Source organism: Myxocyprinus asiaticus, chromosome 34 (assembly GCF_019703515.2).
Source record: "Myxocyprinus asiaticus isolate MX2 ecotype Aquarium Trade chromosome 34, UBuf_Myxa_2, whole genome shotgun sequence".
In the NCBI taxonomy this organism is placed as follows: Eukaryota; Metazoa; Chordata; class Actinopteri; order Cypriniformes; family Catostomidae; genus Myxocyprinus; species Myxocyprinus asiaticus.
The window spans coordinates 15,379,403-15,402,026 of record NC_059377.1 but is presented as its reverse complement, the minus strand read 5'-3'; the positions used below and the strand labels follow the sequence as shown (position 1 = coordinate 15,402,026).

At 39.0% G+C, this 22,624-nt stretch overlaps 1 protein-coding gene across 3 annotated transcripts in view; it reads left to right on the top strand.

The window, feature by feature from the left end:
- The window catches only part of bag6l (BCL2 associated athanogene 6, like), a 28,734-nt gene extending 7,335 nt beyond the window's left edge, over positions 1 to 21,399 (top strand). For 2 of the 3 annotated variants that reach the window (XM_051670578.1, XM_051670576.1), the window contains 14 exons: positions 4,339 to 4,619; positions 4,984 to 5,062; positions 5,148 to 5,437; positions 5,997 to 6,276; positions 10,473 to 10,642; positions 12,523 to 12,576; positions 12,686 to 12,788; positions 12,898 to 13,022; positions 13,119 to 13,253; positions 14,223 to 14,291; positions 16,701 to 16,889; positions 16,987 to 17,094; positions 19,901 to 20,047; positions 20,574 to 21,399. In XM_051670578.1, coding sequence (XP_051526538.1) covers positions 4,339 to 4,619; positions 4,984 to 5,062; positions 5,148 to 5,437; positions 5,997 to 6,276; positions 10,473 to 10,642; positions 12,523 to 12,576; positions 12,686 to 12,788; positions 12,898 to 13,022; positions 13,119 to 13,253; positions 14,223 to 14,291; positions 16,701 to 16,889; positions 16,987 to 17,094; positions 19,901 to 20,047; positions 20,574 to 20,669 — 2,126 coding nt within the window. In that variant the 3' untranslated portion in view covers positions 20,670 to 21,399. The remainder of the gene's footprint in view (positions 1 to 4,338; positions 4,620 to 4,983; positions 5,063 to 5,147; positions 5,438 to 5,996; positions 6,277 to 10,472; positions 10,643 to 12,522; positions 12,577 to 12,685; positions 12,789 to 12,897; positions 13,023 to 13,118; positions 13,254 to 14,222; positions 14,292 to 16,700; positions 16,890 to 16,986; positions 17,095 to 19,900; positions 20,048 to 20,573) is intronic. The other variant, XM_051670577.1, reaches the window with a different exon arrangement.
- The last annotated feature ends 1,225 nt before the right edge of the window (positions 21,400 to 22,624 follow it).

Genomic DNA, 22,624 nt, shown 5'->3' with positions numbered 1-22,624 from the left:
ACTGATGGCCAGGGGCGGATCTGGCATCCATTTGCCACCCCAGCATAAGTATACAAACGTATTAAATATGAATGTAAGTATATTATAGTTTATGTTGACAGGGTTTTATTTATGTCGAACTGCCTCAACTCTCACTGAACGCACAAATGACTAGAGATGGGCAGATCGATACTAAGGTGTCGATATTTCCGATACTGTGGTATCAGGAATATCGATCCTCACATAAAAATATTGATTCTGAAGTTTTTTTTTTTAAATAGTGATCTTATTATTTAGATAACATGAATATTAATGCATCTCATAAGCTTCGAAATGGAAAAAAATAATTAAATGAGCGAATAGTTGCATGGCACCGGAACTATTTTTTCTTCCACTCATCTTGACGTGCAGAAATGCTAAAATACACCAGCAGTCAGACAGCGCTTACCCTTTCAGTCATGATTGCACTTGTTCAAAGAGGGAACAGTACTTTCCTGAGGTAATGACAGAAAAACAGCATCTGGAGTTATTCACATTAAGTAATGACAAACCTAGACCTGACATGTATTATAATGGGATTGTGTGACAATTTTTACAGGTTTATTTAAATTCAGAGTTGATAAAACATTGACAATGATCTGTAATCCTCGTTAATAAATGATACCCTTATGAAAACTTTTTACAGTTTACTGTAGTAATATTGTATTAACCATAGTAACCATGACTGTAGTAACCATGTTTTCTTTTATTTTTATTTTTTTGGCAGTAACCAAGGTTTTGATACAATTAACCATGGTTTTACTACAGCATTACTGTAGTATCCATATGGTAACTTAGTTTTAGTAATAGTAACCATATAATAATATCTATGGTTAATTTTGAGGTTTTATATGTGGTTTATACTTATTTATGAAGGGTAAACAAAGCAGCCTAATAATTTTCTGTTTAGGCCTATAAATATATAAAAAATTTAAGTAATGTAAGTTTCTAATTTTATCCAAAGAATTCGTAAAAATTCAATTTATTAGAGGTATTGGTATTGGTATCGATATCGGTGATATTTGGCCAAAAAGTACTTTGTATTGGATCGAAAAAAAATGAGTGGTATCGCTCATCCCTACAAATACCAGACTTAAATAACAGCAGTGGCCAATCACGTAACTGATTATAGCAGCAGCCAATCACAGCATCAACCAATCATGTACTTGCTATTGCAGCGCATGTTAAATGTTTGGGTTTTTGCGGGTTGAGGTTTTTTGAACTTATTTCCTCAACAACCACAACAACAATGACCACATGGACAAATACATGGAAAAAAAGAGGTAAAATATGAATTTCTCCGTTATTTCCAAGTATTCACTGAATGATCATTAGATTCATCGCTGTCAGTTATGGGTTGAGATGGGTGAGACGTGTCCTCACTACTTAGTTTTTGAAATAGCTTTCGTCAGGTATGTGTATAATCCCAATGAAACGTCTCCAGTTCTGGAGTAGGAGTTTCTATTTCATCTGTGTGTGTTTTGACTGGCGATCCAGCGCTGGAATGTGTTATTTTGAATGGTATGATAAGTGTTCGTTGCGGCTGTTATCAGTGTCGTTAGTGTTAGCAGTTTTTCCACCCCTCACGCTCTTTTTCATGTCCCCCATTGTGATGGCCTTCTTGGCAGTATTGTTTGTGTGTATGTAGACTGTCTGCTGTCTTCTTCTCTTTCTCTCCTTCTATCTTAATCACTCTCAGGTATGGGGTTACCAGGTGCTGATTGTTGATGGGGCGTAGTGTGTTTCCTCCCTATATAAACTGTGTTTCATGGCTGGGTTGTGCGATGGCAGACGGGTGTTCGTGAGCTGTGCCATTTCGTTCACGGGTGCACAGGTGCACATTGACTTTTTCCCAGCTTATCGCTGCTGGTGCAGGTAGTTTGTGGTTGTGGTTGTTGCTGAACCTCGGAGTTCGCTGTTTTTTCATATACAGAACTATCAATAAATGTGTCTGTGTTTCCGCTACTATCATCTCCCTGCATCTTTTATTGCATTTTATTTTTAAAGTGTAACATCCATCCTCTGATGTACAGATGCAATCTTGGTTTTATTAAAATAAAAAGTTACATTTGGGCGAATTAGAACACGGAACCTCTAAAAACTAGAGGAAAAAAGTTACCACTAGATCAGTCAGTCATGTTCTTAATCTTAGTGCTGATATATGTATTTATCTACTGATTAACAAAATCCCAAGACTGATAGTTGTAGATGTAGAAATGAATTTACCATATTATATGAAATATTTATTTGTGTGCTTAAATCGGTCATTAAGAATGACTGTTTATTAAAACAGGTAATTTAAAAGAATATTTTACAGTGCATAACATAATTAATATTCATGAGTTTTGTAGCACTGCCCCCAATAGTAAAATTTTCCATACAATTAATCTTTTAGAGCTAACTGTGTTAATGTTCGCTTTCAAATGGCTTATTCGAGCTGTTACAAAGGTGATAGGCCTACATGACTTTATTAGCAGAATAACATGGGATATGCATGCTCTCTCCATCCATGGGTACACTTAACACAATAAAAAAAAAAATTGGCCTGCATTATGTGGTGAAGTTTAGTCCAGATTGCCACTTATGTCAAGCTAAGGAACATTTAGAATTTGTTGATGTGTTTAATAGACAATGTCTTTTTTATTATGCAAAAAATTAACTTTTTTTAATGTTGGCAAATCAGTAGCACAGGGCTCCTGACTAAAAAAAATGACTTAGGAGCCATTGGCTCCTAAACTGAAACATTAAGGAACCAAATGGCTGTTTTTATTAGCCAAATCACAGATTTTCTCGATTTAGATAGAAAGCCGAAGAAAAGGAAGACAGCTGATAACCCATTCATCAAAAGTTTAATAAACAGTATATGTAGTTGAGAAGATAAGTTTGCATTCCCTTTTGTCTCAAATGTTCACACCCCTTTCATAATTTATACAAATATAAGAGATAAAAGATGTTTTTTATTGTATTTAGTACTGCTCTTCACAATCTACATTACAGATAATTACATAAAATATAGTATAAATGTAGTAGTGTTCACGACTCTCTTGCGCTAGGTTTGTTGTTGCGTGCAGTGCAGTGAGCTCACTGGTGCTATAAAGATGTATTCAATAACTCACTAGATGATATCTAATGAAATGCATATGAATGCACATAACCCGACCCCATGCCGACTAGATTTTAAATTATTGTCGCAATCAATTTTCTTTGGTTGCATTTGCGACCATTTTGGTCACAGTCTGGAGCCCTGTAGCAAAACGGTTACTATGTGGTTTTGTGGAAAAGCAGTTGTATCGCAAATTCATGGACATTTGTAATTTGATGGTGACTCCAATTAATGAACTAGTACTTGTTGCAATGAAGCTTGGTACCTTAATCCATAAGAACCAAGCATGCCACCCCATAAAAAACATTTCTAGATCCGCCCCTGCTGATGGCTGTCATTAAACAGAAAAAAAAAAATAATAATAATTTCACTGTATATGTGCAAATGTATAATGTGTGGTAAATAAATAAAATTAAAAAAAATTAAATTAATTAATTAAAATTAAATTAATTAATTAAAGAAAAGGTAGTTCTACAGAGTATTAAATCAAGGGGTATGTTCACTTTTCAAACCCTGTTATTATAGTTTTTCATCTTTTATACATCTTTGGAACTGTTGCCTTTTTTTCCATCGTTACTTCAATGTTGTTATGCAAAATTTTAAAATAAATCTGGACTTTTTTTTTATTATTATTATTAATGGGTTTTGATTTCAGGCTATAAGACAAAAAAGTGACTATTCAAAAGGGGTATAATGATTTTCTATAGGCACTGTAAATCATCTACTGAAGTATTCTGAAGCCTCATATTAATGTGGCATATTTGAACTGAATGAGATTTGAGAGCTATTCACATTTACACAATTCACGTTTTCAGTGAATTGCCACTGAAATGTAAGTCTTTTACTCACACAATGTTGTTGTGTGGCTTCAGAGAACTTGGAATAAAGTGCACGATTGGTATGGACTCATGTTTTAGTCAATTGTTGATTATGGAACGTAACAGCCCTGAAGAGAACTTTGGACATTCTTCAAATATCTTTGTGTTTCATGGAAGAAAGTCGCATGGTTTTGGAATGACATGATGTTGAGTAAAGTTTTGGGTGGCCTATTACGTTAACAAAGCATTATTTGTTGAATAGGATGTAAAGCAGCTGTTGATCAGCTGCTGTCTGTTTTCTTTTGTTTAGAATTACAGTAATGTGCTTTAGGTAATGCAATGATGTTAGGTGTGTCGGTAGTCTCTATTCATGGTATTCGATTTATCTGTCCTCTTAAGGCTCCACAGCACCTGTTCACATTCCAGGTCTGCCTCCAGAGTTCATGCAGGCCATCATGCATCAGATCTCCCAGCAGGTTGTTACCATGGCAACCGCAGCCTCTGCAGGGCACCAAGGACAGCAACAGGACACTGGTGCACAGAGTGGAGAGAGTCCGGCCCTTCCGCCACCTCAGGCCAGGGTGGTCATCACACGGCCCTCCTTATCCCCACGCATCCCCCAGCCCACCGTCAACCTGCGGACAGCAGTGCCCCCCTCAGCTGGTCAACAGACTAGCCAAGTATGAACATTTTCAATGCTGACTGATTTGAACAAACCCATAACCTTAAGTGTTAAACTTTAGCACAGAACTCATCCCGCACAGTTTGTGCTACAGACAAGAATGACATATGTAGCTTGATAAGGAGAGATTTACTTTTCTAAGCAATCAGACTTAGGATTTTTGCCTGGCGGATGATACAACAGGCAAAAGAATATCATAGAGATTTGTGGTGGGCTCTTTTGAACTGAACCAGTAAGCAACCACCCAGAACTCCCTAGAATCGTGGCAGCGAGTTTTGCATGGGCAAGTACCACTCACATTTTCTTCAGAACATATCTTTTTTCATTCCTCTTCTTTGTTTTTTTTTTTTAACACCCTCAAGGACAATCCAGTGGCATCCTCTCCTCTCACACAGATGGTCAGTGGTTTGGTTGGCCAGCTTTTACTGCCATTGCACACAGGTAAGAGACCCTTGGTCTTATTCAGTTCCTATTTAAGATCTTCTACACAATTATTACTTTATGAACATGTGTTTTTCATCCTCAGGGGTGCAGACATCCACTACCTCATCATCCCATTCCTTCTCTTTCTCATCCTCCTCCACCGCTCCACCATCCTCTGCCAATACGTCTGGTCAGACATCCACCCACACCACCAGCACGGCATCTGTGGGTCAGTCCCAGGTGGGCAGCTCAGGGGATAACTTTGCTCAGTTGCTGGGCTCTCTTTTGGCAGGAGTTGGAGTGGGTGGAGGAGTGTCTGGAGGTGCTCCTACCATTACAGTGACTGTGCCAGGTGTCCCTGCCTTCATCCAAGGCTTAACTGAGTTCATTCAGGTGACTGCTTTTTATAAGTGGTACATGCTTATGCAAGTGTCAGTATTACTGTTGCTCACACTTTGGGTTAGGGATTTAAATAAATTTCTAAACCAAATTGTTAGCATTGCATAACGAACGTCCTGCACTGTTTGTCTTTTGTCCTTAAATGATACCTCAAATCATGTAACTTGTTGAGGAGAGATTTGCTATTATTTTTCAAAGTGATCAGACTTAAAAAAAAAAAAAAAAAAGAAAAGAAATCCTGGTGGACAATAAAACAGGCAACAAATATCCCTTAGACCTAAATTGAGGGACAGACACAAGCCATATTGGGGGCCATGTAGCATAAAGACATGGGGATGGGCTCTTTTGACCTGGGCCAGTAAGCAACCACCTAGTAACACACTTCCAACCACCCACAACATCCCAACAATTGCATAGCATTGCTTTAAAAACTATCAGAATCTCACAGCAATGCCCTGGCATTGTGGAATTAAAAGGGAGCTGATCATTGAATGTGTTTTTGTAATCTGATCATGACAGATTTGTTCAGTTGAGCTTCCTGTTTTCTCTCCAGTCTGGTCAGCCTGTTTTTCCTCCACCAAATCAACAGTCTGCAAATCCACAAGCCACACCCTCTGCCCCATCAGGAGCTGTACAAACTACCCCCCAGCCTCCCAGTGGAGGTGGAGAGACCCTGAGCCCTGAGCTCTTCACAGGCATCGTGCAGGGGGTCCTGTCCACCATGATGGGCTCTCTGGGGGCTGGTCAGGGTAACACAGAGAGCATCGCCCAGTTTATCCAGAGACTCTCCCAGACCAGCAACCTCTTCACACCTGGTGCTGGAGATGCAGTGGGTGAGTGAGCTGGTATCGCTGTGGAGAGATTGGGGAAGTTCTGCAGTGGCTACGTTTACATGCACTAATTTTTGTCAATCCGATTAAATTCAATCCAATTGCAGATTTCGAATGTACTGTTTATATGTCCCCTAAACTTTGCAATCCGATACAAATATTCGTTTGCATGTGCATTACATGTGTTCCGAACCAAACCTGTGCATGCGAAGAGCGTCAGTCGTTGCGTTCTGAAGAAGCGGAGAAAGGCTGAGAAAGTGAGAATGGCACCAAAGTCTGTAATTGGTGTTTTTGCTTTGTTGAGATATCTAAAAAATATGCCAGAAATGCTTTCTTCTTATGTTACTCACTCTACTCGGCAAATAAAGATTTAGAAGCAGCGTCTAATACCCTGTCTGACTTTACCATGTATTTGTCTCATGCCCATTCCTCCTCCAATTTAACCGCAGGCATCTCTGGATGCGAGTACAAAGTAAAGATAGTGGGTGAAAGTTGTCCTTCAAGGAGTTGAATGGAATGGAAACAAAGTAATAGGGACTTTAAGCATCATTTGTGAACGGGACACTATGCAAAAATCACTAATAATGATATTATGAGAGGGCTTTAGTAGATCTAAATGTTCCTCTTCAGTTCTTTTTCTAACATTCATTCGGTGTCTCACTGTGGGAATTCACCTCATGCGTATCCGATACTGGAAGCAGTGACACCATGTCTGTCAGCTGACAGACCAATTACAGCAGTGATAAGGGAGCCCCACATCCCTATATAAGACACCGCCACAGGTCTCTTCTTCATTCTCGTTCTCTTCCCCGTGAAGATTATTGGAAGCTGTCCTCAGCAGGACTCGCAAGGAGTGGTCACTAAACAGTTCGTTAGACGAGCCATTCAGGTACGTCGCAGAGCATGGCTTTTTTCCTTTTGCGAATATCTCGGGGTCATATGTCTCAGGGTCAGACATTTGCAGGCTGCACTCACAAATCCTGAGTGTTGCCCGACTGTTCCCGGTTCATACGGCAATTTTTGTAAAGGAGGGTGCAGGTCGTGCTGTCGAATAATGGGATCCCTGTTTTTCTCCGCCGCCAGCGGATAAAGACCCCCCACCCCAGCCACAGGAACAGAGCAGCTGGGGCAATTTAATGGACAAAGTTTCCACCGATCTGCCTCCCCTCTTTGAATCTGCCCTTTTGGCGGGGGACAGGGAAGAACAATTGATTCCTGCTGTCCCAGCGTGCGTCACGGAGATGCAATGTTTTTGGGACAAGCGGTTTTCTCAGAGTGCCTGTTAAAGGATTCTCTAGGCTGGATGTGCACGGGATGGATGATCTAGGGATGTCCAGCCCCCCTCCAATCAAGGCATCGGTGGCGAATCACCTCCACCCCGATTGTCGGGTGGCTTTTTCGTCCGCTCCCCCTTTATTGCCAGGATGAATGGAGAGATTTTTGGTCTCCATTTATCAGAAGTTAATGCCACCTCGCTCCTCACAGCATATCAGGCTGAGCTGATGGAGGAGATGGGGTGGCAGATTGACGCCGGGGTGCAGGACGCGGCATTGTTAGTGGAGATCTGAGTCATTGCGGATCTCAACCTGCGCACGTCAAGAGGAGCTGTCCAGAGCTGCAGCCGCAGCATGGGTCTCACCGTCGTGGGTGAACGGACCCTTTGGCTGGGTTTGTCTGAGAGAGAAAGTGGGGCAGTGGTGGCTCAGCGGTTAAGGCTCTGGGTTACTGATCAGAAGGTCGGGGGTTCAAGATGCCACTGTTGGGCCCTTGAGCAAGGCCCTTGACCCTCTCTGCTCCAGGGGCGCCGTATCATGGCTTACCCTGCACTCTGACCCCAGCTTAGCTGGGATATGTGAAAAAAGAATTTCACTGTATATGTGCAAAAACGTATAATGTGTGATAAATAAAGAAAAAAAAAATAAAAATAAGATAAGACTGACTTCATCGACGCCCCAGTGGAACTGAAAGCCCTTTTCAAGGCTACAGTTTCTACGATGCGGCAGCAGTGCGATTCAAGGAAGAAAGATGGGGAGGCGTTTGAAACTTGCCTTCCCCGAAAAGTCACTGCTCGAACTCCGCAGCCATCACGTTCAGGGTTCCCAACCCATTTTAGAGGTGGGCAATCTGTTCTTCTCTCTGGCGAGAGATGGTGCTCCTATGGGTGTGGATGCTCTAGCGCATCCGTGGCCATATGCGCTACTTTATGTGTTTCCCCCACTGAGCTGAATCATTCCAACTCTAAGAAGAGGAAGAGAATAAGGTCACTGAATCATACTGATCACCCTGTACTGGCCAGGAAAACTGTGGCTGGCAGAAAAAATACAACTCTTGTACGGCCAGCCTTGGCCCCTCTCGCTGCGCAGGGACTTGCTGTCGCAAGTACGGGGGGAATAATTTCACCCCAACCGAGTAGCTCTTTGGGCTTGGCCGGTGAGCCGGCTAAATTTGAGTGTCACGGGTATACCCTCGAGGGTAATTGAAACAATTCAGAGCGTGAGGGCTGCCTCAACGCGCTCCGCGTACAATTGGAAATGGAGTGTGTTTGAGCAGTGGTGTGCACAGACACATTGTTCCATTTTATATTCGGTGACAGACGTTTTGTGTTGTCTTCTGGAACTTTTGGAAAAAGGCAGGGCCTTTTCTAATGTCAAGGTTTATCTCGCTGCCATAACGGCCTTTCATTTGGGAATTGACTTGAGTACAATAGGTCAACACCTGCTTGTTTGCTGGTTTATGAGGGGCACTCGGCGTTTGAACAAGGTGTTAAAACCACTAGTTCCATCATGGGATCTGTCCGTGGTTCTAAATCCGCTTTCTCAGCCTCCCTTCGAGCCAGTTGAAAGTATGGAATTGAAGCTCCTTTCGCTAAAGGCAGCTTTGTTACTGGCTCTGATGACTGCGAAGCGAGTTAGTGAACTCCATGCTTTGTCTGTACATAACTCTTGTATGCGCTTTTTGGTGGATTTGTCGAGAGTATCTCTTAAAACGAATCCAGCATTTGTGCCTAAGGTGAGCGACTCTGCGATCAGTTGTAAACCGGTGGACTTGCTAGCTTTTCACCTGCCACCAGTTTCCTCGTCGGTGGATGAACGGCTTAATTGTCTGTGTCCAGTTCGTACTCTGTTTGTACGTGGAGAGAACCAAGACATTGAGGAAGAGTAATCAGTCTTTTGTTTCTTGGGCTGATTCTCGTAAAGGCAGACCCATATCACGACAGTGCCTGTCACGTTGGGTAGTGGAAGCTATTATAATAAGTTATAATAGTCGGGGGTTGCGACCTCCGGAGGGCTTGAGAGCTCATTCTACAACAATGAATTTGAAATCACACTTATGTCTTCTAAATTGTGTAATAATCTCAAAAGTGTGTGAAGCTTATTGTAGGACTGTCTTGAAAGGTTTGTAAGTAAATGTTAAAAAAAATTGTTCAATGGAGAAAAATTATGTAATGTTTACTTCTGAATCCCTGCTGTTGTTTCCATTTACAAAAATGAAAATTCTCTCATAATTTACTCACCCTCATGCCATCTCAGATGTGTATGAATTTCTTCTGCTGAACACAAACAAAGATTTTTAGAAGAATATTCAGCTATTGTAGGTCCTCACAATCCAAGTGAATGGTGGCAAGAACTTTTGAAGCTCCAAAAGCATATAAATGCAGCATAAAACTAATCCATAAGACTTCAGTTGTTAAATCCATATCTTCAGAAGCAATATGTTAGATGTGGGTGAGAAACTGATCATTATTAAAGCCCTTTTTTTACTATAAATTCTCCTCCCGGTCCAGTAGGTGGCGATATGCACAAAGCATGCGAATCACCAAAAACAAAAAAGAAGAATGTTAAAGTGGAGATTGATAGTAAAAAAGGACTTCAGTATTGATCTGTTTCTTACCCACGCCTATCATGTCGCTTCTGAAAACATGGATTTAACCATTGGAGTCATATGGATTACTTTTATGCTGCCTTTATGTTCTTTTGGAGCTTACAATTTTTGGTACCCATTCATTTGCATTGTAAGGACCAACAGAGATTAGATATTCTTCTAAAAATCTTTGTGTTCAGCAGAAGAAAGCAAGTCATACACATCTGGGATGGCATTAGGGAGAGTAAATTATGAGAGAACTTTCATTTTTGGGTGAACTGTCCCTTTAAGGTTTGTTTGCTTAGTGGTTTGATGCACTGTGCCTGATTGTTTGGTAGGTTTCTTTGGAGATCTTCTGTCTCTGGTTTGTCAGAGTTTCTCTATGGTGGACATGGTGCTGCTGCTGCATGGTAATCCTCAGCCTCTGAGCCGCATCCAGCCCCAGCTCACAGCCTTCTTCACGGAGCACTATCTGCAGGGCCGAGAACCCACCGACGCCAACATAGCTGTGAGTCTGAGCTGTCACCGGTGGCCTTGACTACTACATTAGATTCCATGATGTAAAGGGATTATGATATTACATACTATCAAATGTTCAAAGGTTGCATGATGTCTAATTGTCAACTGCCACTAATGTTCTTGCCATTTTTGATGAACAAATCAAAATATTATTATTCCCAATATTATTTTACCTTTTGAACAAAATCGTATATAAAATTTTCATATTATTGTATACTTTGTTTATATTCTTAATACAGTTGTGCTCAAAAGTTTGCATACCCATGGAGAATTGGTAATATATGTACCATTTTTAAAGAAATCATGAGTGAGCAGGCAAAACACATTTCTTTTATTTCTTATTGGATTCATATTCAACTGTAGGTTATAACAGAATGGCACAATCATAAAACAAAACATGGCAACAAAGAAAAAAATGAAATGACTCCAGTTCAAAATTCTGCATACCCTTAGTCCTTAATACTGTGTATTGCCCCCTTTAGCATCAATGTCAGCGTGCAGTCTTTTGTAATAGTCGTCTATGAGGCCCCAAATTCTTGCAGGTGGGATAGCTGCCCATTTGTCTTGGCAAAGTCTTTGGTCGTCTTGCATGAACCGCACGTTTGAGATCTCCCCAGAGTGGCTCGATGATATTAAGGTTAGGAGACTGTGATGGCCACTCCAGAACCTTCACCTTTTTCTGCTGTAACCACTGGAGGGTCAACTTGGCCTTGTGCTTAGGGTCATTGTCCTGCTGGAAAGTCCAAGAGCGTCCCATGCGCAGCTTTCGTGCAGAAGAATGCAAATTGTCTGCCAGTATTTTCTGAGATTCTCCGTGCCTTTAGAGCTCACACCCCCCCAAAACATCAGTGAGCCACCACCATGCTTCACAGTGGGGATGGTATTCTTTTCACTATAGGCCTTGGTGACCCCTCTCCAAACATAGCGCTTATGGTTGTGACCATAAAGCTCTATTTTGGTCTTGTCACTCCAAATTACAGGGTGCCAGAAGCTGTGAGGCGTTTCAAGGTGTTGTCGAGCATATTGTAACCAGGCTTTTTTGCGGCATTGGCACATTCTTTCTGGCAACTCGACCATGCAGCTCATTTTTGTTCAAGTATCGTCGTATTGTGCTCCTTGAAACAACCACACTGTCTTTTTCCAGAGCAGCCTGTATTTCTCCTGAGGTTACCTGTGGGTTTTTCTTTGTATCCCGAACAGTTCTTCTGGCAGTTGTGGCTGAAATCTTTCTTGGTCTCTCTGACCTTGGCTTGGTATCAAGAGATCCCCGAATTTTCCACTTCTTAATAAGTGATTGAACAGTACTGACTGGCATTTTCAAGGCTTTGGATATCTTTTTATATCATTTTCCATCTTTATAAAGTTCCATTACCTTGTTACGCAGGTCTTTTGACAGTTCTTTTCTGCTTCCCATGGCTCAGTATCTAGCCTGCTCAGTGCATCCACGTGAGCGCTAACAAACTCTATTTATACACAGACACTAATTGCAATTTAAAAAGCCACAGGTGTGGGAAATTAACCTTTAATTGCCATTTTAAACCTGTGTGTGTCACCTTGTGTGTCTGTAACAAGGCCAAACATTCAAGGGTATGTGATCAGGGCCATTTGGGTGATTTCTGTTATCATTATGATTTAAAAAGGAGCCAAACAACTATGTGATAATAAATGGCTTCATATGATCACTATCCTTAAATAAAAGACAGTTTTTTTGCATGATCAGTCATATTTTCAAAATCAATGCCAAAATTTCACAATTTCTGCCAGGGTATGCAAACTTTTGAGCACAACTGTATATACTACTTTATATATACTATACTTTATACTTTGTTGTATTTTGAAAAGGCTGACTGTATCAATTGTCTCCTCTAGAGCACTTCTGAGGATCTGATCAATGGACTGGAAGAGTATATTGCAGAGAGTTTTGTAAGTCTGTACTTTATATGTCCTTCATACACATTTACCCTGTAATGCTTGTTAATTAGACTCTTAACAGACACTTGTCTAGCTGATCTCTGTGCTGTGTGCATCCCAGTCCACAGTGAATGTTCGAGAGGTAGTGGACATCATCCAAACCAACATGTCCTTCCTAAGACAGCAGTTTACACGCATGGCCACACACATTCTGCGCTGCACAGGTGACCACTACACTATCCACTTGAGCACAAACACCACTATAGACCCTACAGACACTATTCAGAATTTGACTTTGTCTTTCTGATGATAAGATCTTTCTGATCTTCCCAGATAACACATTTGGACAGCGTCTGCTGTATCTGTGCACTCAGGGTCTATTTGAGTGTCTGGCCCTCAATCTTTACTGCTTGAGAGGAGAGCAAAGGGCTCTAATCACCCTCATCAACCACAGAATTGTAAGATCCACCGACGACTTCTGTCAGAAGTTTATTTTGGCTTTCTATTGAATGTGTATATTTTGATGTTTTCCTCATTTGTTGTTCCTCACACAGAGGAGGATGTCAGCAGAAGTGAACCCCAGTCTGGTGAACTGGTTGACCAGTATGATGTCCATGAGGCTTCATGTGATTCTGGAGCACAATCCAGTTACAGATGATCAGATCCAGCATTATGTCATCTACACACAGGTCCTTCACTCGCATTCAGTTCAATTCAGCTTTATAGGCATAGTATTACCAAAGCATTGCATGGTTATTTTCTGTATAAAACTTTTTTATCCCCTACCCTCTCATTAGGATACTAGACAGGGCCCAACAATAGGATTTTATTTTTCTGCTGGCCAGTAGTTCAGCTTTGCCCTGCCAACATTTCCGCTGGCTCTACCACAAAAAAAATTATACAGTTGTATTTTTAGCGACATATTATGTTGTGTCAAGTATATTTTTTTCTTTCAAAGAACAAAATAAAAAAAACACAATAAACCTTAAAATTATTTTTAATTTGCAATAATAGCTAGACATTTTTCAGCTATAATGAAATGTAACTGTAAATGTCACTTTTGGCAAAAATAATTCTAAAATATATTTGACCACAAATACACAGAATTTTCCCACTGCTTCCACCATATTGAACAAGTGCAACTTGGGTAATTTGATCCACTAGTCGAAAGAGACCCAACATGTCAGCTAGTAGCAGAATCAAAGGGATATTTTACCCAAACAATGAAGATTCTCTCATCATTTACTCACCCTCATGCCATCCCAGATGTGTTTATTTCTTCTTCTGAACACAAATGACGATTTTTAGAAGAGTATTTCAGCTCTGTAGGTTCATACAATGCAAGTGAATAGTGGCCTACTATAAACCTTTACTATCAATTCTCCCCCCTGCAAATGGCCAAAAACAAAAGAAGAAAGTGAAAGTTGAGATTTTTAGTAAAAAAGGACTTAAATATTGATATGTTTCTCACCCACAACTATCATATCGCTATCATATTAGACATGTATTAAACCACTGGAAAAAAACTGCAATTTTCATTTTTGGGTGAACTATCACTTTTATCGTCTTGTCCAGTAGCTGGTGCGAAACGTACAGGATACACTCACAAACTGGGTAAATATGAAGTGAATCTGTTCTATTATCTCTTTCATTTACAGGGCGAGTCTTCTCGGAGAACAGAGTCAGACTCACAAGCAGACCAACAATCAGAGAACATGAGTGTAGAGGTAAGTTTGAACAGAAAACCAATCAGTCTTGTTTACATGCCACCTTCTTTATTCCATCTTGCTCTATTAAGCTGAGCTGTGATTTATTTGAACAGTTGAATAGTCTGGAAATGAATGACCTCTAGGATTTAATTTCTTGTAAGACTTTCAGGACACATCTTGAAATTCACTTCCAAGAAATGGAACAGTGGTTTTGTTATCAGCAGGGTTTAATCTCCTGAGACCCGAGCGTGTTTGCTGTGTGCATTTTACATTTACCTTTTTGATGTGTAACTAGTACCACTTAATCAACATGAAATAATAATAATAATTCTAGAGCAAATAGTTTTCCTAAAAATTGATGGCAACATACAGGTATGTGGGCAGCGGGACTAAGTTGTCAAATTTTAAATAAGACCAAGCTATAGAAAGTCAGATTTTTATTATGTTTCCAGGATTGTTGGTTATTCATGTTTTTGAGACGTTACTGACATTACATCAGAAATTATCATAATTAATTCTGATTCATAGTAATGGCCAGCATAATCCAATCACAGCCAACCATGTTAAAATAAAATTATACATTATACATTCTGAATCTATGTACTGATTACTATTGTCCCATGTCTGCCAAACATGTTGAGTGATCCAAACATCATCTGCAGTGTGAAATTGAACTTTTGATAGGAAGTTTGGATTGAATGTACTTAGCTGCATAGAGAGCTAATAGGATGTTCCCTTGCTCCCTATTTAGTGAATGACTCCAGTGTGCTGTCTGTCTGCACTGGTCTCAGAACAGTTCAAAATGCACCATATTTTCATCCTAACTCCATATAAAGCCTCTGAAAGTAACATTTTTCAGCTTTTGGATTAACCCATTGATTTTCAATGTGAAAATGCAGTGAATATAGGAATGCATTTACTAATGTTAATGAATAGAACCGTATATTGTACAGTGATGATAAAATAAAATATAAAAAAATATTATATTAAAATAAAGCAAAATGACTCACAGATGTATTAAAGGTGGAGTAAGTCATTTTAATCCAATATACTTTTTGTAAAATTCCATGAATATCTCTTAACGGTCCGCTAGCTGTCCGTTCTGTGTGTGCGCGCTGAAAAAAAATCTGGTGTTTGTACACAGCCCTGGCTCTTTAAATGGGAAAATTAAAAAAGTGGATCGGACCGATCCACACAACACTGTTGCACGTGCATGAATTTGGGGGGCGGAGCTTCTGAAGGAACACTGAAAGGAGGAGTGTGTTTGTCTTTCTCAGGAATTGCTTACTCCGCCTTTAATGTTGAAAGTTATTCAAAATAACGAACATGTTTTTTCATTTTGGGAATAATATCCCAAAATCCACGTATGTGGACATTGTTTATCAGCGTACTGATACGTAAAAAATGAATGGATTTTTTAAAGTGGCATAGCAAACAAAACTAGTGACACCACTCTTTACACCCAAACAGGTTTCAAATAAAAAAAACTTAGAAGTTTCTTACCAGAGTCTCTTATTTTGGCTCTGCACACATAGAAGCGCTTCACGGACATCGACGTCATGTCGTTGTGTCATGTGAATTGGTGCATCAGAAATTTAACCCTTAAATTACAGTCTAGAGTGTTGTAAACAGTATTTAGTTGGTATAAATTAATAAAAATTATGCGTTGCGTATAGCAAACGTCCACGCGAGGCTAAGAACCATATACTCTTAACAGGGACCAGTCTGCAATTGTTATATTTTCTTTGAAGTTTGCTCAGGTTTTCTAAGAATGATACTGTTCCTAAACACTCCTGATCCTCTTGTGCATTTAACCCACTCCATACCCTGCTAAGGCAAGCATCACATTATCATTACAATTGTTCATATATGGGTTTAGGCACTTGAACAAACTCCTAACCCTAAGAGCATTCTTTGGCATATCTTTCTCAAGTGTTTGTACTACACACATGAATGATACCTCAAATCGTGCAGCTTGTTTAGATGAGTTGTGCTATTACTTTTCTAAGCAATCGCACAAATGATTTCCATCTGGTGGATGATAAAATGGGGAAAATAAATACTTGGCTTGGGCCAGTAAGCAACCACCTCATAACGACCCAGAACACCTAAGTAACCCCATAGCAGTGCCTTGGTAACCACCTACAACTCCCCAGCTTCATGGCGGCAGGTTTTCACTTTTATTTTTGAATTAGAAGACCATGGAATCAGGTATACAGTATGCCATTTGGTACTGGCTTCATTTTCCAGCAAGAGTTTCAAGAACAGTGATTAACTGTACTCCTTGTACAGTTCGAGATGCATAAGTGACTGTTGGCCTTTCCATAATGACGGTCCTTTAATGCCTATGCAGATCTGGTTCTGTATCTGCACTAAAAGCTGATTATTATGACAGTAATACAGTATGTGATTAAACTGATGTTCCAGATGGAGGAGAGTCTGTCTCCTGCCCCTGCTACCACTGCAGAGGGAGTCATGGAATCCGCAGGAGATGCTTTTGATGGTGAAGAACCACGATACAGGCCGTTGTTAGAAGAAACACAAGGAGCCATGGCAATAACAGAGAGGGTGGAGTCAAATGGAGAGGTGGAACCGTGGGCAGCAGCAGTTCCACCTGTGAGAATCTCACTTTATTTATTAACCATTTTACCTTTTCATTTAAGAAAATAATAATGAAACTGTTTTGATGTGTACGTGTAATTATTTTTTTAAGGAGTGGGTACCCATCATAAGACATGACATGCTGACACAGAGGAAGATAAAAGCGCAGCCGCCCCTGTCTGATGCTTATTTGCATGGAATGCCAGCCAAGAGGAGGAAGGTCGGTGCTCATTTCATGCCAACACTTGCATACATTCACCCAAAATTTCTGTAGATCATTATTGGCACCTACACACTAAAGCGGGGTACTCAATAGGCGGACTCCGGTCCAGATCCGGAACGAAAGACAATTCAATCCGGACTAAATTTAGCTTTATTTAATCAGGAGGTTATGAGCCTTTCATAATAAATAAACAGATTTTTGTTGTTGTCATGGTATGAGTGGCAAGGAAAGCCTATTTATACTTAAATTAAGCAAACAGTATTTTAATGCTTCACTGTTATGTAAATTGTTTGTTTGTTAGTAGATTCTCACTTTAAGGGAAATATAAAAAGGGTCCATTCAGACTTTTACATTTTTCTAAAATAAAAATTCAAGGGGCACCCCTATGTCCCATATATTCTGGATGTAAAAATATTTCAACAGTAAAACTGGACTGCTGTCATTCAGCTTCAAAATGATCTGTTGATCTTATCTTTTAATATTCATATCCAAGTGCCCTCGACTGGTGAATTCTTGATGAAATATTGTAATCTTCTGGTAGAAGATCTCTCAGACCCCACTAATTTGGCTGTCTCTGGGCCCCAAATTTCCTCATCCCTTCCCAGTTTTGAAGAGACTATTTTGATTGTTTAGGTTTTTTTACAAAGTACTATTGCTGGCAACGTGGAAGTTATAAAAACTATTCAAAAATATATATTATATAATTTCATAGCCATATGACACTGTGAAAGCTACGTATTATTATCCAGACCTTTGCTGAGAAGGAAATGTAGAGACCGGACCTCTTGGAACTTTAATTGATTACCCCTGCACTAAAGAAAGATAGACAACTCATCTGACAAAAATGGAATGGACTGCACGCACACCAAATATTTTCTGTGATTTCTCATCGCGATTAACATTTTGAATAGAAACAATAGATTCCTATGAAGCCATTCACACCTCAAGCGAACATTTGTGCACCGACAAAGCAAGGTTTGTTTTCTTCTTTTTATTTCGGTGAGTGTCGTTTTTTGTGACTTTGCCCGTTGATTAAATAAATGTTTTTTGTTTTTTGTTTTTTTACGCTATTTCTCATCGGGATTAACATTTGTATAGAAACAATTAATTCCTGTGAAGCAATTCACACCTCAAGCAAACATTTGCGCACAGACAAAGGAAGGTTTTTTTCTTTTTATGTCAGTGTCATTTTCTTTGTTTCTTTGCGTCAATGAAATAACAGGTAATTTTTTTTTTTATGTGATTTCTCATCGTGATTAACATTTTGAATTGAAACAATAAAACAGCTAAAAACACATCTAAAACTACACTTAACCATGCACTCATAAAAAAAAGAAATTATATATTCATGTTGCACTCTAATCTGTGTTGTATAGTACTATTCTGATGGAAGTGAAACTTTGTAATGCAGCAAGTTTTGTACTGCTGTCTCCTTAAGATGAGTCACTTACGATGTATTATTCCTTTTTTGTAAGTCGCTTTGGATAAAAACATCTGTCAAATGAATAAATGTAATTCTTATGAAGCCATTCACACCAAGCAAACATTTGCATGCCGACAAAGCAAAGTTTTTTTTTTTTTTTTTTTTTTTTTTTATTACAGTGAGTGTCGTTTTTTTTTGTTTCTTTGCCCATCGATGAAATAAATGGTAATTTTTTATGCAATTTCTCATCGCGATTAACATTTTGAATTGAAACAATGGCTTCCTATGAAGCCATTTACACCTTAAGCGAACATTTGCATGCAGTGACAAAGCAAATTTATTTTTATTTTTTCTTACAGTGTGTCGGTTTTTTTTCTTCTCCCGGCAATGAAATAAAGGCTAATATTTTCCGCGATTTCTCACCACAATTAATATTTTGAATAGAAACAATGGATTCCTATGAAGCCATTCACACCTTAAGTTACCACTGGCGTGCCAATAAAGCAAGGTTTTTCTTCTTTTTATGACAGTGAGTGACATTTTTTTGTTTCTTTGCCCAACGATGAAATAAATTGTAATTTTTTTTACGTGATTTCTCATCACGATTAGCATTTTGAATAGAAACAGTGGATTCCTATGAAGCCATTCATAATCTCTCTGATCTTGTGTGTACTGTCTTCATAATGTATTTCATTTTGCAGCATTTTTGCATTTGCATTTAATCTTATGGGAGTTCTCTTATATCTCAAATATAATACATATTACGGCATCTTTGTAAACAACTTTATGCATCTTAAGTGTTTTTCTTTACCAAATATTATTAATATTAATACATTTGCTGTAACTTGCAGTGCACTCTGTGTGCCTTTTGTATGCCAACAACGTGTATGTAATTGTTATTGCTGTGCGATTGTTAACAGCTGTACTGTTATTAACAGTAAAGTATCTAATAATGGGTCAGACTGAAGATGGGTTTTTTGTTTAGATGGGTCGTAAGATGAGTTTTGAGAGTGTGGAAGATGCCAGGTTGGTTTGAAATCAGAAAGCAAAAGAATTTCCAAAAGCACAACTGAAGCTGCCTTTCTGAAATTCTCACTTTTACTGGATGCCTTTGTCAGAGTACGTTGCAGCAAAACTTGAAATTTTCTCAACCTTGGGTGGTAGAATTGTTACTCTGTGTCCTTACGTTGCACCGCTCCCATTGAAATGGCATTCTCTGACGTACTATATGCAGGCACCCTAATGCAAAATGAACAATTCAGGAAATCTATGCATTGCTCTGAACAGATATCCTTCCTTTACATATATTGCAGCAGATATTGTCTGGCTTGCATTAGATTTTCCCATTACGTTCATACTTCTATGCGTTCTGTCTTATAGACCGCACAGGGTGAGGGCCCTCACCTCTCACTCTCTGAGGCCGTGAGTCGAGCTGCCAGAGCAGCAGGGGTTCGGCCCTTTACTACCCCAGACAGCCTACACGGGGATCTAGAGGCACCAGAGCTACAGGAAGCATACACGCAACAGGTAAGAAAGGGTTTTAGATTATTACTAGAGGTGAGATTTTGGGGACCTGGCGAAACGGTATTATATCAGTTATTTCCTGCTTCGTCATAGAGCATAGACACAATCAGTATCCGTGAAAAAAAAAATTACGCAATAGCATATCTTTACACAAACACCCTTGCTGTCTACCACAATGTAGGGGTGGAGATCCTTACAAATGAAACAGCCTATCTATCAAAGGCTTAAATGCATTGGTATTTCTGCATTTCCATTTTGGTCCAATAGAAATAATTGATTGTGCATTGACTTATTTTTCCTTGTTACACACTTGTTTTGAGTTGTTGTGAATGTCTTTTTCACCCAAAATTTTTAAATACAGCTAATATGAAGTGGGACCAAAAACATTCATCTGAAAAACTGACATCAATATAGTACCATGAGATAAACTATTGCAATACTTTAAAATAATTCGTACAAATATATATATATTATGCAATCTATGTGACAGAAAATTAAAATGTCATTCTTAATACCCTTTGTCTTACAGGTGAAAAGTGATATAAAGAAAAGACTGAGTGATGATCCGGACTATAACCAGCAGCGATTCCCCAACACACACAGAGCTTTCTCTGAGGACTCCTAAAAAACAGCTCAGTTTACACATCTGTCTTCTCTTCGTCAAACGCATGGCCATGATCATGACGTCTCGCAGGGAACTGCCAATAGCTTCTCACGCTTTAAGGGAACCAGTCGTTTTGAAATCGGCAACTGACACACGCAACTCAGATGTTTGCAGAGTCAAATGTGTGGATAGTGACTAAATATAGACAGAGACGGTGAACTAGACTGTTATAGAGGAGCCAGAATGCTCTGTAAAGAAACTAGACTTAATTCCTTTTATGTCATGTGCAATAGGCACTGTTTTCAGTAACAGCATCTAAGACATTGTCAATGTCACCGTGTCATCTCAAAGCCAGATTTACACTGCTAGGATTCACGTGTGTCCCTGTCCATTGTAAATTAGTTGTATATTGTTGTAATAAGTTGTTTTAATAATAGCAATGATAACTGTTGTAATTCAGGGACAAATACACAAGGATAATTCATTTCAGCTTGACCATCTAAATGTGTAGATAATGCCAAGAGAAAACCAAGTTTGATGTTTACAAGGCACAAACATATTGTTGAACGTGAGAAATGGATGTACAGCACTGTGCAATTCATCACTTAGGACTTGTATTTAGTCATAATGATGCATTTGCTGTTATTTGTAATTATTTCTTGCATGCCAAAAACTAAGTGTTGGCTCCCAATTTCATGTTGCTGAAAAATAAAAATGGTCCATGTCTACGATTACTTGTAGTTTAAAATAACAGCTGTCTTGCCTCCATGTCTGTTTTGGCCAGAAAGAAACGGGCCGAATTCACGAAACATCCTTAATAAAAAATTATAAAAAATTCTTCTTTACTACTATTTTCTTGGTATTTTATAACTCAAGAAAAAAAGTTACAAATTTGCTGTATTCCCAAAAAGTAAAAATTGCACAACATTCTTACAAACGTATATTTTACCCTAAAAAGGTTTTGATGAATCCGGCCCCTCAATTCTATTTGCTATGGTTTACTTTTACAAAAACAGCTTTGACATGTTACCACAAATAGGGTACAAATCGGTGTCCCATTACTTTCTTAAAGCAATAAAACTGTGGCACCCAGGAAGTTAAATCATCAGGACCCTTTCTATAGCATAGCAGGAAGACGTAAATTGTAGTGCTGTATTTGTCAAGCTCAACCATTCAATGCTGCTCTCAGCTATTGTAAGAAATAGCATCAAACAGGGTTGCAAACCACATAAAATAAAACAGCTCAATGTATATTGTGCCTTCCTTAGGTGGACAAACAACTTAGAGGTTAAGCATGTATTTTCACTGGCCTGCTGTTGAAAAAGAACAAAGACATTGAGTTTCAAAGCCCTATTTTATACCTTCTTAAAGGAATATTCTGGGTCCAGTACAAGTTAAGCTCAATTGAAAGCATTTGTGGCATAATGTTGATTACAACTAAAATCAACCTTGGCTCGTCCCTCCTTTTCTTTAAAGAAAGCAAAAATCGAGGTTACAGTGAGGCACTTACAATGGAAGTCAATGGGGTCAATCAGTAAATGTTAAATCACTGTTTCAAAAGTATAGCCACAAGACTTAATATGCATGATTTTTGTGTGATAAAATCACTTACCAACCTTTTCTGGGTAGTTATAGCAAATTTTACAACTTTGTTGCCATGACGATGTAATGTCAACAAACCCTAAAACGAATGTAAAAACGATGATTTAAACAACTTTACAGCTCAAATTACACGTGTTTTATCATAAGAATTCATGTAAGTGCTTTATAAATTATCAAATTTACATTTCTGCCTTTTAACCCTCTAAAAATTGGCCCCATTCAGTTCCATTGTAAGTGCCTCACTGTGACCTCGATTTTTTATTTTTTTTAAAGAGGAACGAGTCAAAATAAATTTTTGTTGTAATCAAAATTATGCCACAAATGCTGTCGATTGAGCCTAACTTGAATTGAACCCGAAATATCACTTTAATGGA